This window comes from Lissotriton helveticus, chromosome 5_1, assembly GCF_964261635.1.
Source record: "Lissotriton helveticus chromosome 5_1, aLisHel1.1, whole genome shotgun sequence".
In the NCBI taxonomy this organism is placed as follows: Eukaryota; Metazoa; Chordata; class Amphibia; order Caudata; family Salamandridae; genus Lissotriton; species Lissotriton helveticus.
Genome location: NC_136065.1, coordinates 1,876,765,982 through 1,876,778,541, shown reverse-complemented (window position 1 = coordinate 1,876,778,541; position 12,560 = coordinate 1,876,765,982). Strand labels below are relative to the sequence as shown.

The following is a 12,560-nucleotide window of genomic DNA, read 5'->3' as shown; positions in this document are numbered from 1 at the left end:
ACAATTCCTTTGTGCAACTTTTGCATCAGCATCAGTCGGTGGTAAATACTACAAATTGTTGGGTGTGTGGGCTAATGCCGCATACCATGGACAGGGGTATTCCGTATTTGGTTCTCCCGTACAGCCCCCAAGGGTCAGTTCGGGCATTCCAAATCATGTTCCGTAGTGCACTAGATTCCTACCCCCATTGAGAGCCACGCTCAGCAAGCTTTGGTCCTGGCCCGTATCATAAGTCTCTGGCGACAGCGATTGCTGATCTAGATAGAGACATTTTTGATGCTATGCTCATCCCAAAGGAGGAAGTGCAGGCCTACAAGTACCTTAGTGAGGCTGAGTATAGTATATCGGTGGGTGATAGACAGCTTAAAAGCTCACCTCCAATATGGATTGTACCTCACCTAGGCCACTTTTGTCTGCAAGGTCGTGGCCGAAATCCAAGAGCCCAGCTTGGGAAGAGTGCTTGTGTGGATACTTACGTTCTACCAATGCTTTCTTCCCCTGTCCTTCTGACTGCCAAGGGTACCTATTTTGTATGTTATGACCGAGCATATACGTGGTTACCACACGACTTCTCAGGTACCTGCTATATTGCAAATCTCTTGCCCCCGACTTTCACTGTTGCCGCCGACTATCACAAAACCAGAGTTGTGAGAGGTGTCATTAGTAAGGAGGATACTTCCGGTCAAGAAGCAGGAGACTTCTTCAAGGGTTTCCTACCGTTTTGGGGCCCTATGGTCAATAGCAGGAATCTGAGACAGTTAACTCGTGTAGTAGAGTCAACTGCTAACATAACTGCAAGTGCCCTTGGTAATCTGACAGCGGAGCTTCAAGCGGACAGGCTCATGACGTTACAGAACCGTATGGTTCTAGACGTCGTTCTAGCTGATAGAGGTGGTGTGTGTAAGGTCATCCATTCGAGCTGCTGCATATTCATACCTGATAACGCTCCAACGGTTTATCAAGCCATCTCCCAGTTGCACAAAATCTCGGAGTCCATACACGTGGACGAGGGAGATTGGACGCTTCTAGGATGGTTTTGGGGTCTAATGTCAACTTGGGGTTGGAAGATTCTGATGATTATAGGGGTTGTCATGACATTTCTGTTCACGTGTTGTCTTTGTGTACAGTGTGGTCCTGCCTTATGTGGCCTTTGTGCTACAACGTGTATAAGAAGGCCATCTGTTTCCAGAGAGGCATTAATGGATAGAATAATGTTCCAGCATCACCTGAATGATCTGATGAATATCGAGATCGACTCTGATTTCGACTAGTGCTTGCCTACATGAGGGCAAAAGGAGCGTCTGAGGTTCCGTGAAAATCGTTACGGTGTTTTGGGCATTGCCGAATATGGACGAGTCTGGTATCTATGAACCGTAAATGGCGAGTTTGGTAAATGTACGCGTTTTCACTACACTACCTGGCATGGTTCGCCTTATTTACGTGTTTCCACATCTGAACCCTTGGGTTCCATTTTAGATACGGCATCCATTTTGTTTCTTGCCCTCACGTAGTCAGTGAACAGGCAAGTGTCCGCATCGTGACCTGTTAGTTCCCAAGCCATACGGAAGACGCATATTCCTTTCATGCATCTTTATGACCGGAGGAATGACACTGCAAAGGCGAATGGCTCAGCTTGAGGGTAATCTTGCCGTACCGGCCTATTGTTTCAGCCGTGCATGTGCTGGGATCAAGCTCTTTGATCCTATGATCATGTTTCCAATATTACCCCCACACGCTTTTCTTTAGGCGTGCCTGACTTCCTAGCAGCTGTTCTTGTCTCTTTACTCTTGCTCATTTACAACTCAAGTGGAATGTACCTAATGATGGGAAGATGTGCTTTTACAGTTGGAACTGGTGATGTTAATGTAATTATGTTCCGGGGTTCTGAATACATGAAAGCGATCCTTTTGAATTTTAGTGTGGGAACTGAGCTGTAACCTTTTGCTTACATATTGTGCAATGACAAGATCTTGTATAAAAGAGAGCGAGCCACAAACACAATTTGAAGCAGACTCGTAGAACCTACACGCTGTTGTACTTCTAGTGACTTTTGCCTCCCTGCAGTAATAAACTCTGATCTTTGACGCCGAAGGAAGTCTCCCGTGTCTCTGTCACTTGTGCGCCGAAACAGGTATCCCACGAAGGTTATAGGTGTTGTTCCCTGGCACCGCTGGGCCTTAAATAGTCCCAGTCCTTCAACTCTACAATCCTCACTAGAAGCTGGCACTCTACAATCCTCACTAGAAGCTGGCACTCTACAATCCTCACTAGAAGCTGGCACTCTACAATCCTCACTAGAAGCTGGCACTCTACAATCCTCACTAGAAGCTGCACTCGTCAATCCGCACTAGATGCTGGCACTCTACAACCCTCAATAGAAGCTGGCACTCTACAATCCTCACTGGAATCTGGCACTCGTCAATCCTCACTAGATGCTGGCACTCGTCAATCCTCACTAGAAGCTGTCACTACAATTCTCACTAGATGCTGGCACACGTCAATCCTCACTAGATGCTGCACTCAAAAATCCTCACTAGAAGCTGGCACTCTACAATCCTCACTAGATGCTGTCACTCTACAATCCTCACTAGAAGCTGGCACTCTACAATCCTCACTAGAAGCTGGCACTCTAGATCCTCACTTGAAGCTGGCACTCGTCAATCCTCACTAGAAGCTGTCACTACAAGTCTCACTAGATGCTGGCACACGTCAATCCTCACTAGATGCTGCACTCAAAAATCCTCACTAGAAGCTGGCACTCTACAATCCTCACTAGATGCTGTCACTCTACAATCCTCACTAGAAGCTGGCACTCTACAATCCTCACTAGAAGCTGGCACTCTACAATCCTCACTTGAAGCTGGCACTCTACAATCCTCACTAGATGCTGGCACTCGTCAATCCTCACTAGAAGTTGTCACTACAATTCTCACTAGATGCTGGCACTTGTCAATCCTCACTAGATGCTGCACTCAAAAATCCTCACTAGAAGCTGGCACTCTACAATCCTCACTAGATGCTGTCACTATACAATCCTCACTAAAAGCTGCACTCATCAATCCTCACTAAATGCTGTCACTCTACAATCCTCACTAGAAACAGGCACTCTACAATTCTCACTAGAAGCTGGCACTCTACAAACCTCACTAGATGCTGCACTCAATAATCCTCACTAGAAGCTGTCACTCTACAATCCTCACTAGAAGCTGGCACTCTACAATCCTCACTAGAAGCTGGCACTCTAGATCCTCACTTGAAGCTGGCACTCTAGATCCTCACTTGAAGCTGGCACTCGTCAATCCTCACTAGAAGCTGTCACTACAATTCTCACTAGATGCTGGCACACGTCAATCCTCACTAGATGCTGCACTCAAAAATCCTCACTAGAAGCTGGCACTCTACAATCCTCACTAGATGCTGTCACTCTACAATCCTCACTAGAAGCTGGCACTCTACAATCCTCACTAGAAGCTGGCACTCTACAATCCTCACTAGAAGCTGGCACTCTACAATCCTCACTTGAAGCTGGCACTCGTCAATCCTCACTAGATGCTGGCACTTGTCAATCCTCACTAGATGCTGCACTCAAAAATCCTCACTAGAAGCTGGCACTCTACAATCCTCACTAAAAGCTGCACTCATCAATCCTCACTAAATGCTGTCACTCTACAATCCTCACTAGAAGCAGGCACTCTACAATGCTCACTAGAAGCTGGCACTCTACAAACCTCACTAGAAGCTGGCACTCTACAATCCTCACTAGAAGCTGGCACTCGTCAATCCTCACTAGATGCTGGCACTCGTCAATCCTCACTAGATGCTGGCACTCGTCAATCCTCACTAGAAGCTGGCACTCGTCAATCCACACTAGATGCTGGCACTCGTCAATCCACACTAGATGCTGGCACTCGTCAATCCACACTAGATGCTGGCACTCGTCAAGCCACACTAGATGCTGGCACTCGTCAATCCACACTAGATACTGGCACTCTTCAATCCTCACTAGATGCTAGCACTCTACAATCCTCACTAGAAGCTGGCACTCTACAATCCTCACTAGAAGCTGCACTCGTCAATCCTCACTAGATGCTGGCACTCGTCAATCCTCACTAGATTCTGGCACTCGTCAATCCTCACTAGATGCTGGCACTCTACATTCCTCACTAGATGCTGGCACTCTACATTCCTTACTAGATGCTGGCACTCTATAATCCTCACTATAAGCTGCACTCATCAATCCTCACTAGATGCTGGCAAACTCAATCCTCACTAGATGCTGGCACTCGTCAATCGTCACTAGAGGCTGGCACTCGTCAATCCTCACTAGAAGCTGGCACTCTACAATCCTCACTAGAAGCTGGCACTCTAGATCCTCACTTGAAGCTGGCACTCGTCAATCCTCACTAGATGCTGGCACGGGTCAATCCTCACTAGAAGTTGTCACTACAATTCTCACTAGATGCTGGCACTTGTCAATCCTCACTAGATGCTGCACTCAAAAATCCTCACTAGAAGCTGGCACTCTACAATCCTCACTAGATGCTGTCACTCTACAATCCTCACTAAAAGCTGCATTCATCAATCCTCACTAAATGCTGTCACTCTACAATCCTCACTAGAAACAGGCACTCTACAATTCTCACTAGAAGCTGGCACTCTACAAACCTCACTAGATGTTGCACTCAATAATCCTCACTAGAAGCTGTCACTCTACAATCCTCACTAGAAGCTGGCACTCTACAATCCTCACTAGAAGCTGGCACTCTACAATCCTCACTAGAAGCTGGCACTCTAGATCCTCACTTGAAGCTGGCACTCTAGATCCTCACTTGAAGCTGGCACTCGTCAATCCTCACTAGAAGCTGTCACTACAATTCTCACTAGATGCTGGCACACGTCAATCCTCACTAGATGCTGCACTCAAAAATCCTCACTAGAAGCTGGCACTCTACAATCCTCACTAAAAGCTGCACTCATCAATCCTCACTAAATGCTGTCACTCTACAATCCTCACTAGAAGCAGGCACTCTACAATGCTCACTAGAAGCTGGCACTCTACAAACCTCACTAGAAGCTGGCACTCTACAATCCTCACTAGAAGCTGGCACTCTACAATCCTCACTAGAAGCTGGCACTCGTCAATCCTCACTAGATGCTGGCACTCGTCAATCCTCACTAGAAGCTGGCACTCGTCAATCCTCACTAGATGCTGGCACTCGTCAATCCTCACTAGAAGCTGGCACTCGTCAATCCACACTAGATGCTGGCACTCGTCAATCCACACTAGATGCTGGCACTCGTCAATCCACACTAGATGCTGGCACTCGTCAATCCACACTAGATGCTGGCACTCGTCAATCCACACTAGATGCTGGCACTCTTCAATCCTCACTAGATGCTAGCACTCTACAATCCTCACTAGAAGCTGGCACTCTACAATCCTCACTAGAAGCTGCACTCGTCAATCCTCACTAGATGCTGGCACTCGTCAATCCTCACTAGATTCTGGCACTCGTCAATCCTCACTAGATGCTGGCACTCTACATTCCTCACTAGATGCTGGCACTCTATAATCCTCACTATAAGCTGCACTCATCAATCCTCACTAGATGCTGGCAAACTCAATCCTCACTAGATGCTGGCACTCGTCAATCGTCACTAGAGGCTGGCACTCTACAATCCTCACTAGAGGCTGGCACTACAATTCTCACTAGATGCTGGCACTCGTCAATCCTCACTAGATGCTGGTACCCTCAATCCTCACTAGATGCTGGCACTCTACAATCCTCACTAGAAGCGTGCACTCTACAATCCTCACTAGAAGCTGGCACTCTACAATCCTCACTAGAAGCTGGCACTCTACAATCCTCACTAGAAGCTGGCACTCGTCAATACTCAAAAACAACAGTTGATGGACAGAATGCAGAACAATGTCATACATTCACCCCAGTACAGAGATCTGGGCCTAAAAATCCATCGTTTTTTTGCACTCCACACCACCCCAGTTCAGACATGGTCATATGCAAATCAGCCTTGACCCTGTGCCTCATGGGAACAGTCCAGCCCGAACTGCCAAACTATGTCTTTCCTGACCGGAATCAAGCATCCTAGGACCGGTTTCTGGCTATCAGCCGTCTTCAGCCAGGATAGCTTGACTCCAGTGGTGTGGAGAGCACGGGACTCACGTCTGAGCATACCCATCCCACTCGGGGTGACAAATGCAAAAACAACAGTTGATGGCCAGAATGCAGAACAATGTCATACATTCACCCCAATACTCAATACTCACTAGATCCTGGCATTCTACAATCCTCACTAGAAGCTGGCACTCTGCAATCCTCACTAGATACTGCACTTTACAATCTTCACTAGAAGTTGCACTCCACATGCTTTCTGGATGCTGGCAGTCCACATGTTGCAGCAGATTCTGCTACCCTACTTGCCACACCATATGCTGCCACTTCACTTGTTATTTTAGATTTTGCCAATTCACATGCTGTACTAGGTGCTACCACTGTACTTGCTTTTTTAGAGGCTCCCACTTCACATGCTGCATCAGATGCTACCACTTCACTTGCTTCTCAAGATGCTGCCACGTCACATGCTATTACCAATTGCAGCCACTTCACTTGCTTTTCTGTACGCGGCTACTCCACATGCAGTAGAAGATGCAGTCAGTCCACAAGCTTTTGTACAACCTCAAACTTTAAGCCAGAAAAGCAGGTTTCAAAATCACCAAATGTCTTATTCAGATTGAAAACTACAATAAGTTGCAATGCACACATTATTTCATGGTCTTAATGGGCATTTAACTCAGGAACATAGCCATCTTAAGGATATCCGATTATTAGCACAGAAATAAGAAATACAATATTTGCCCGCAAAACAGGCACATCACAGGCAGAAGATTTGACTGTCCTGATTCAATCATTCCCTTTTATTTCACGAAAAACAGTCCCTCAGTCCTATGCATTTCTCTGATAGGGCCATTCTTGGGTTTTTACAGGGATGTGGACACAAACTCACAAACCTGGCTTGAGCCCACTTTCCCTTGAGCCCTGAAGCAGACTCTGATCCCTGTCACTGAGTGAGGCATAGGAGAACCACATCTGCAGATGACAGGGTCGACTTTCATTGAGATGGAAGATCTGCAAGTTCTAGGACCCCTGTGATTAGTTATCATTGTTCGTCACGGTTTCAGGAACTGTCATTAAAAATAGTGGCACGCCAACAATGGGGACCCAGCACTATCGCCAAGAAGATTGCCTTGAGGTGGACATCTGGGAAAACGACCATCCACGCTACATGAACTTAAATGCACCCAGATCTTTTCTATCCCTCCCCAAACTGGGAAATGAGAAGATGCTTACAGGAAAAGAGTGCACATTGATTTCTGACTCCTTGATGGGGTGTACGTGGCTCAAGTAGTGAACAGCCAATTTTTGTGCAGTCAACTATAAGCAAAATGACCATCAACAAGCATGAAATATACCGCAGCATCATCCGAAGGTGAGGTCAGTAGTGACCTGGATGCTATGTACCACAACATCACGTCTCTAAAACCTGGCTAACATAGTATCATAGTACAAAACGTGCATACTTTCAAAGAGCCTGAAATACTCTGCTTCTTCCCCTATGAAGCAGCTGTGGTGACAGGACGAGCTCACACCACATCTCATCAGAACTGTCCTTAGTATCTGCATCTTTATTTTTGAGGAGCCATCAAATCGACACCCATCGTCTGTAATTAATTGTCCCTGTATATTTTTGGCGTCTACAGAGCCTGCAAACTTGCATTTGGGCAAAGAGCTTGTGAAAATGTATGTCATACTTAGAGGCTAAGGCCATCCGGCAGCTGAATGTGAATGGACCTCCGAGGCCCAGAGGCATTTGTAGAAAGCAGGATAAGTTCCTTATTGGTGTAGCTGACCCAGTGGTCGAAGTGGGGAAAAAAAAGTAGGGGAACTGTGGGTGGAGAATCAGGGGGTGGGAATAACCGAAGATTGAATCAGTGGTCGGAGTCAGGGGTGTAGCTAGAAATAGCAAAACATACCAATTTTTAGTACGTTTAGCATTTCACTGACCAGTTACAGCTTATAACGTTATTTAATTTAAACAATGGATAAACATGTTTATCTGAGGTTTAATTCAGGAAAAAGCAAACACTCGTAGGGAATACAGGTTTATGTACAGCGTGTGAAATATAAGCAGGAACAACATGTTACCTTAATGCTTTTACTCTCATTGTTCAGAAATCCATAATTATTTTTTGTCTCAAACATTGAGGACATGAATACAGGGCATCTCCTGTACACATGTGTTAAGCAGGGCTCAGAAGAGAAAGGGACTCTTCAGGCGAATCTAGACTCGGAAACCCACAAAGGCTCCTTCATAGTCAGCAAGCTAGCTCCTCAATCATAATATAGCAAAAAGAACAACTGGTGGACAGAATGCAGAACATTAGAATACCTTCACCCCAGTACAGAGATCTGGGCCTAAATCCAATGTTTCTTTGCTCACCATGCCATTCCAGTTTGGAGCCAGACATATGCAAATCAGTCTTGATCCTGCTCCCAATGGGAACAGTCCAGCCCGAACTGCCAGGCCAGGTTCTCCCTGGACTGGAAACAAGCATCCTAGGAACGGTTTCGGGCTTTCAGCCCTCATCAGCCAGGTTAGCTTGATTCCAGTGGCATGGAGAGCACGGGACTCATGTCTGAGCATACCCGTCCCAATCGTGGTGACAATTGCAAAAAGAACAATTGATGGACAGAATGCAGAACAATGTCATACACTCACCCCAGTACAGATATCTAGGCCTAAATCCATTGTTTTTTTGCTCACCATGCCATTCCAGTTTGGACCCAGCCATATGCAAATCAGTCTTGATCCTGCGCCCAATGTGAACAGTCCAGCCCGAACTGCCAGGCCATATGTATTCAAGTGTCCTTTCATTCGGGAAGTGAACACAAAGCAGTACCCACTGAGCTATGCACATAACATATTGCTCTTTGATATGCATGGTACTTGTTCTTTGCAGCAGGCATATTACCCCTCTGCGCTACCTTAGATGAGTAAAACAGCCACTAGACAAAACATGCTCCCATTTCTCTCCAGCAGGTACATTGATCACCAAGGTTATCTTGGCACTTGTATTGTTGACCGAAACCTGCTGAATATACAAAGAACTTTGCAGTGTTTTTAAAACTCCTGCACTTGTACAAAACCGGTCCCCCCAAACTAAACTGGCCCCCTACCCTTTCAGTCACCCTGGGAAACGCCTGCTCCTGCCCTTTCACTGCTCCTGTCCAGTCAGTACTCCTGCTCATGCTCGATCAACACTCCTGCTTCGTCAATTCCCCTGTCCCCTCCCTTCTCCTGGCCCGTCACTTCTCCTGGCCCGCCACTTCTCCTGCCCCATTCTCTGCTTCTGCCCCGTTCTCTGCTCCTGCCCCGTTCTCTGCTCCTGCCCCGTTCTCTGCTCCTGCCCCGTTCACCGCTCCTGCCCCGTTCACCGCTCCTGCCCCGTTCACCGCTCCTGCCCCGTTCACCGCTCCTGCCCCGTTCACCGCTCCTGCCCCGTTCACCGCTCCTGCCCCGTTCACCGCTCCTGCCCGGTTACCGCTCCTGCTCATGCCTAATCAGCGTTCCTGCCCCTGCCTAATCACCGCTCCTGACCCATTACTTCTACTGCTTCGTCACTTCTCCTGCCCGTCACTTCTCCTGCCCCGTCACTTCTCCTGCCCCGTCACTTCTCCTGCCCCGTCACTTCTCCTGCCCCGTCACTTCTCCTGCCCCGTCACTTCTCCTGCCCCGTCACTACTCCTGCCCCTTTACCTCTCCTGCCCTGTGACTTCTCCTGCCCGTTACTTCTCCTGCCCAGTCACCTCTCTGCCCAGTCACCTCTCCTACCCAGTCACCTCTCCTACCCAGTCACCTCTCCTGCCCTAGTACCTCTCCTTTCCTGTCGTCAATTCTGTCCAGTCACTGCTCCTGCCCAGTTCACTCTGTGTACAACATTGACTGCCAAGCCAGGTCCTACCTGAACTGGAACACAAGCAACTCAGGACCGGTTATGGGCTCATCAGCCGGGTACCTGCTTGGTTCCAGTGACAGAGTGTTCACGGGAACTACATCTGGGTATACCCATCTTACTTAGGACAACACAATAACAATATAAAAAAGGGATGGGTGGAATTCCTGAAATAAACTCAGCTACTGCAAGTCTGTAATTTGCTACATCAGCATACAAACCTTTATCAAAAGTTATACAGATAAAATAAGAACCAACCACAGCTTATGGCAGCAAAGTATTGAGCGACAGAGACACTTACTACTTGCTGGGTATGCTCAGACGTGGGTACCGGGCTTACTGTGCCACTGCAACCAAGCTCTTCCCAGCTGAAGAGCTCCAACTAGAGTGAAACTGGTCCTGGGATGCTTGTGTTCTGATTCAAGTAGGACCTGGCCTGGCAGTTCGGGCTTGACTGTTCCCATAAGGAGCAGGGTCAAAACTGATTTGCATATGGCAGGGTCCAAACTGAGGTGGCATGGTGGGTGGAAAATGATGGATTGCGATACGGATCAAGCGATTCTTAGTGGCTGAGATTAATTCAAGCATTCCATCCATCACCTTGTTGTTTTTATAGCTGGTTTACAGCAGCTAGAAGGAACCATTGCTGTCCACCTGTGATCTAATAGACTTAATAGAGCTGGATAGACAAGGGGCCAGACAAAACACTATGGCAACCAAGGTCTGCCTTCTGTAAAGAACACTCTACGGAAAGCCAGGGCTGCCACCTTATAAAGTAATCTGGGGTAAGCGAGGTCTGCCTTCTTTTAAGAAAACCCTACGGTAAGCAAGATTTTCCTCCTTTTAAGAACACACTATGGCAAGCAAGGTCTGCCTTTTTTAAAGAACACTCTACGGTAAGCAAGGTCTGCCACCTTATACGAGCAATCTGTGGTAAGCGAGGTCTGACTTCTTTTAAAAACTAACTATGGTAAGCAAGGTGTTCCTTCTTTTAAAAACACTCTATAGTAAGCAAAGTTTGCCTCCTTTTAAGAACCCTCTATGGTACGCAAGGTCTGCCTCCTTTTAAGCACACTTAATGATAAGCATGGTTTGCCTCCTTTTAAGCACACTTAATGATAAGCATGGTTTGCCTCCTTTTAAGCACACTAATTGATAAGCATGGTTTGCCTCATTTTAAGCACACTCATTGATAAGCATGGTTTGCCTCCTTTTAAGAATATTTCAGGGTAAGCAAGGTTTGCCTCCTTTACGAAAAATCTGTTCCGTAGAATCACAACTATCAGGTGCCTTTGTCTTACCTGGACAATGCAGAAGCCCTTTATGTACAGAGGAAACACTGGTGACTAAGACCATTCAGCCATCACTGCCACCCATCAAGTAGATAAACACAGTGCACAGGGACCTCTTTAAAGGGACGTGCCTGGAACATACATCTAAGCAACTGCAACCGCTTCAAAAGGCAGCAGATTAGCTATAGAAGGGAACAATTACATCCCTTACATGCCAGAAACAATTCTCAAGAAAGTACATTCAGTAGCATGGTGGAGCAGCTGAAAGTGGGGTTCAGTGCTGCACCAAGGCCTCTGAATGTAGGGACCTGTACTAGCGAGGAGAGAGTGGGCACACAATACCCCCTTTCCTTTTATAAATTTTTTTTAAAGAATTCTTGTACTTGCCGCTTGTTACAGAAAATGAAAGAAGATTAAGCCTTTAGGACTGCACCAGGATAAAGGAATGTTATCACAAATACAACATTTAGCACATAGTGTGACGGTAACGCAGCACATCTCCTGATAACTTCCACGTTTCTGCCAGCAAATGACTGTTGGAATCAGGATACAGAAATGGTAGGCAATATCTTCGTCCACAAAATCTATAGGATTTTTGTAAGGTAAGTGGTAATTGCTGCTACTTATGGTATTATCACCTCATCAATTACCATTTTATTTAACAGGGTTCTCATAAGGACCATTTTGGGTTACTGCTTTAAAAGAGAGAAAACAAAAAATATGAAAAAACAAAGCAAAAGCCAAACCAGTTGCTACAATAGAAACATCACACACGGGAGAAGAAAATGCATGAATACATTTGTAGAGGTCTTTTTAAATTTGCATGAACTGTGGGCTGCATAACTATTGCATTTTTTTGGGCGCATCCCCAAAAAAACGTCAGAAGTGCTAACATTTGATGAACATACATTTTGTCCCATGTCATGACGCTTTAGAATTCCCCTTGCAACACTGCAAACAGAGCTGCAAGGGCAGAGCTTGTCTTACCTATGTAAACAGAATATTTGGCTTTTTTCTGCCCCACTTTTGAAGTTCTGGGCGATTAGAACAGCAAGGTCTCGAAGCAAATTCAAGTTGTTCTGAGAAAAAGACAAAAACAGCATTTTTCAATCAGCATAGCTTCCTGTTTATTAAACAGTCATTTCCTCTAGCAAGAACAGCACAGGGACTGCAAAAAAGCTTTCCATCAGCACAACTCTATTCTGTACTCGAGCCTTGGGATTGTTGGAGACCCC

At 46.4% G+C, this 12,560-nt stretch overlaps 1 protein-coding gene across 2 annotated transcripts in view; it reads right to left on the bottom strand.

Moving 5' to 3' along the window:
* The window catches only part of AARSD1 (alanyl-tRNA synthetase domain containing 1), a 312,550-nt gene that overhangs the window by 15,994 nt on the left and 283,996 nt on the right, over positions 1 to 12,560 (bottom strand). For both annotated transcript variants that reach the window (XM_078645329.1, XM_078645328.1), the window contains one exon: positions 12,313 to 12,404. In XM_078645329.1, the coding sequence (XP_078501455.1) occupies positions 12,313 to 12,404 (92 nt within the window). The remainder of the gene's footprint in view (positions 1 to 12,312; positions 12,405 to 12,560) is intronic.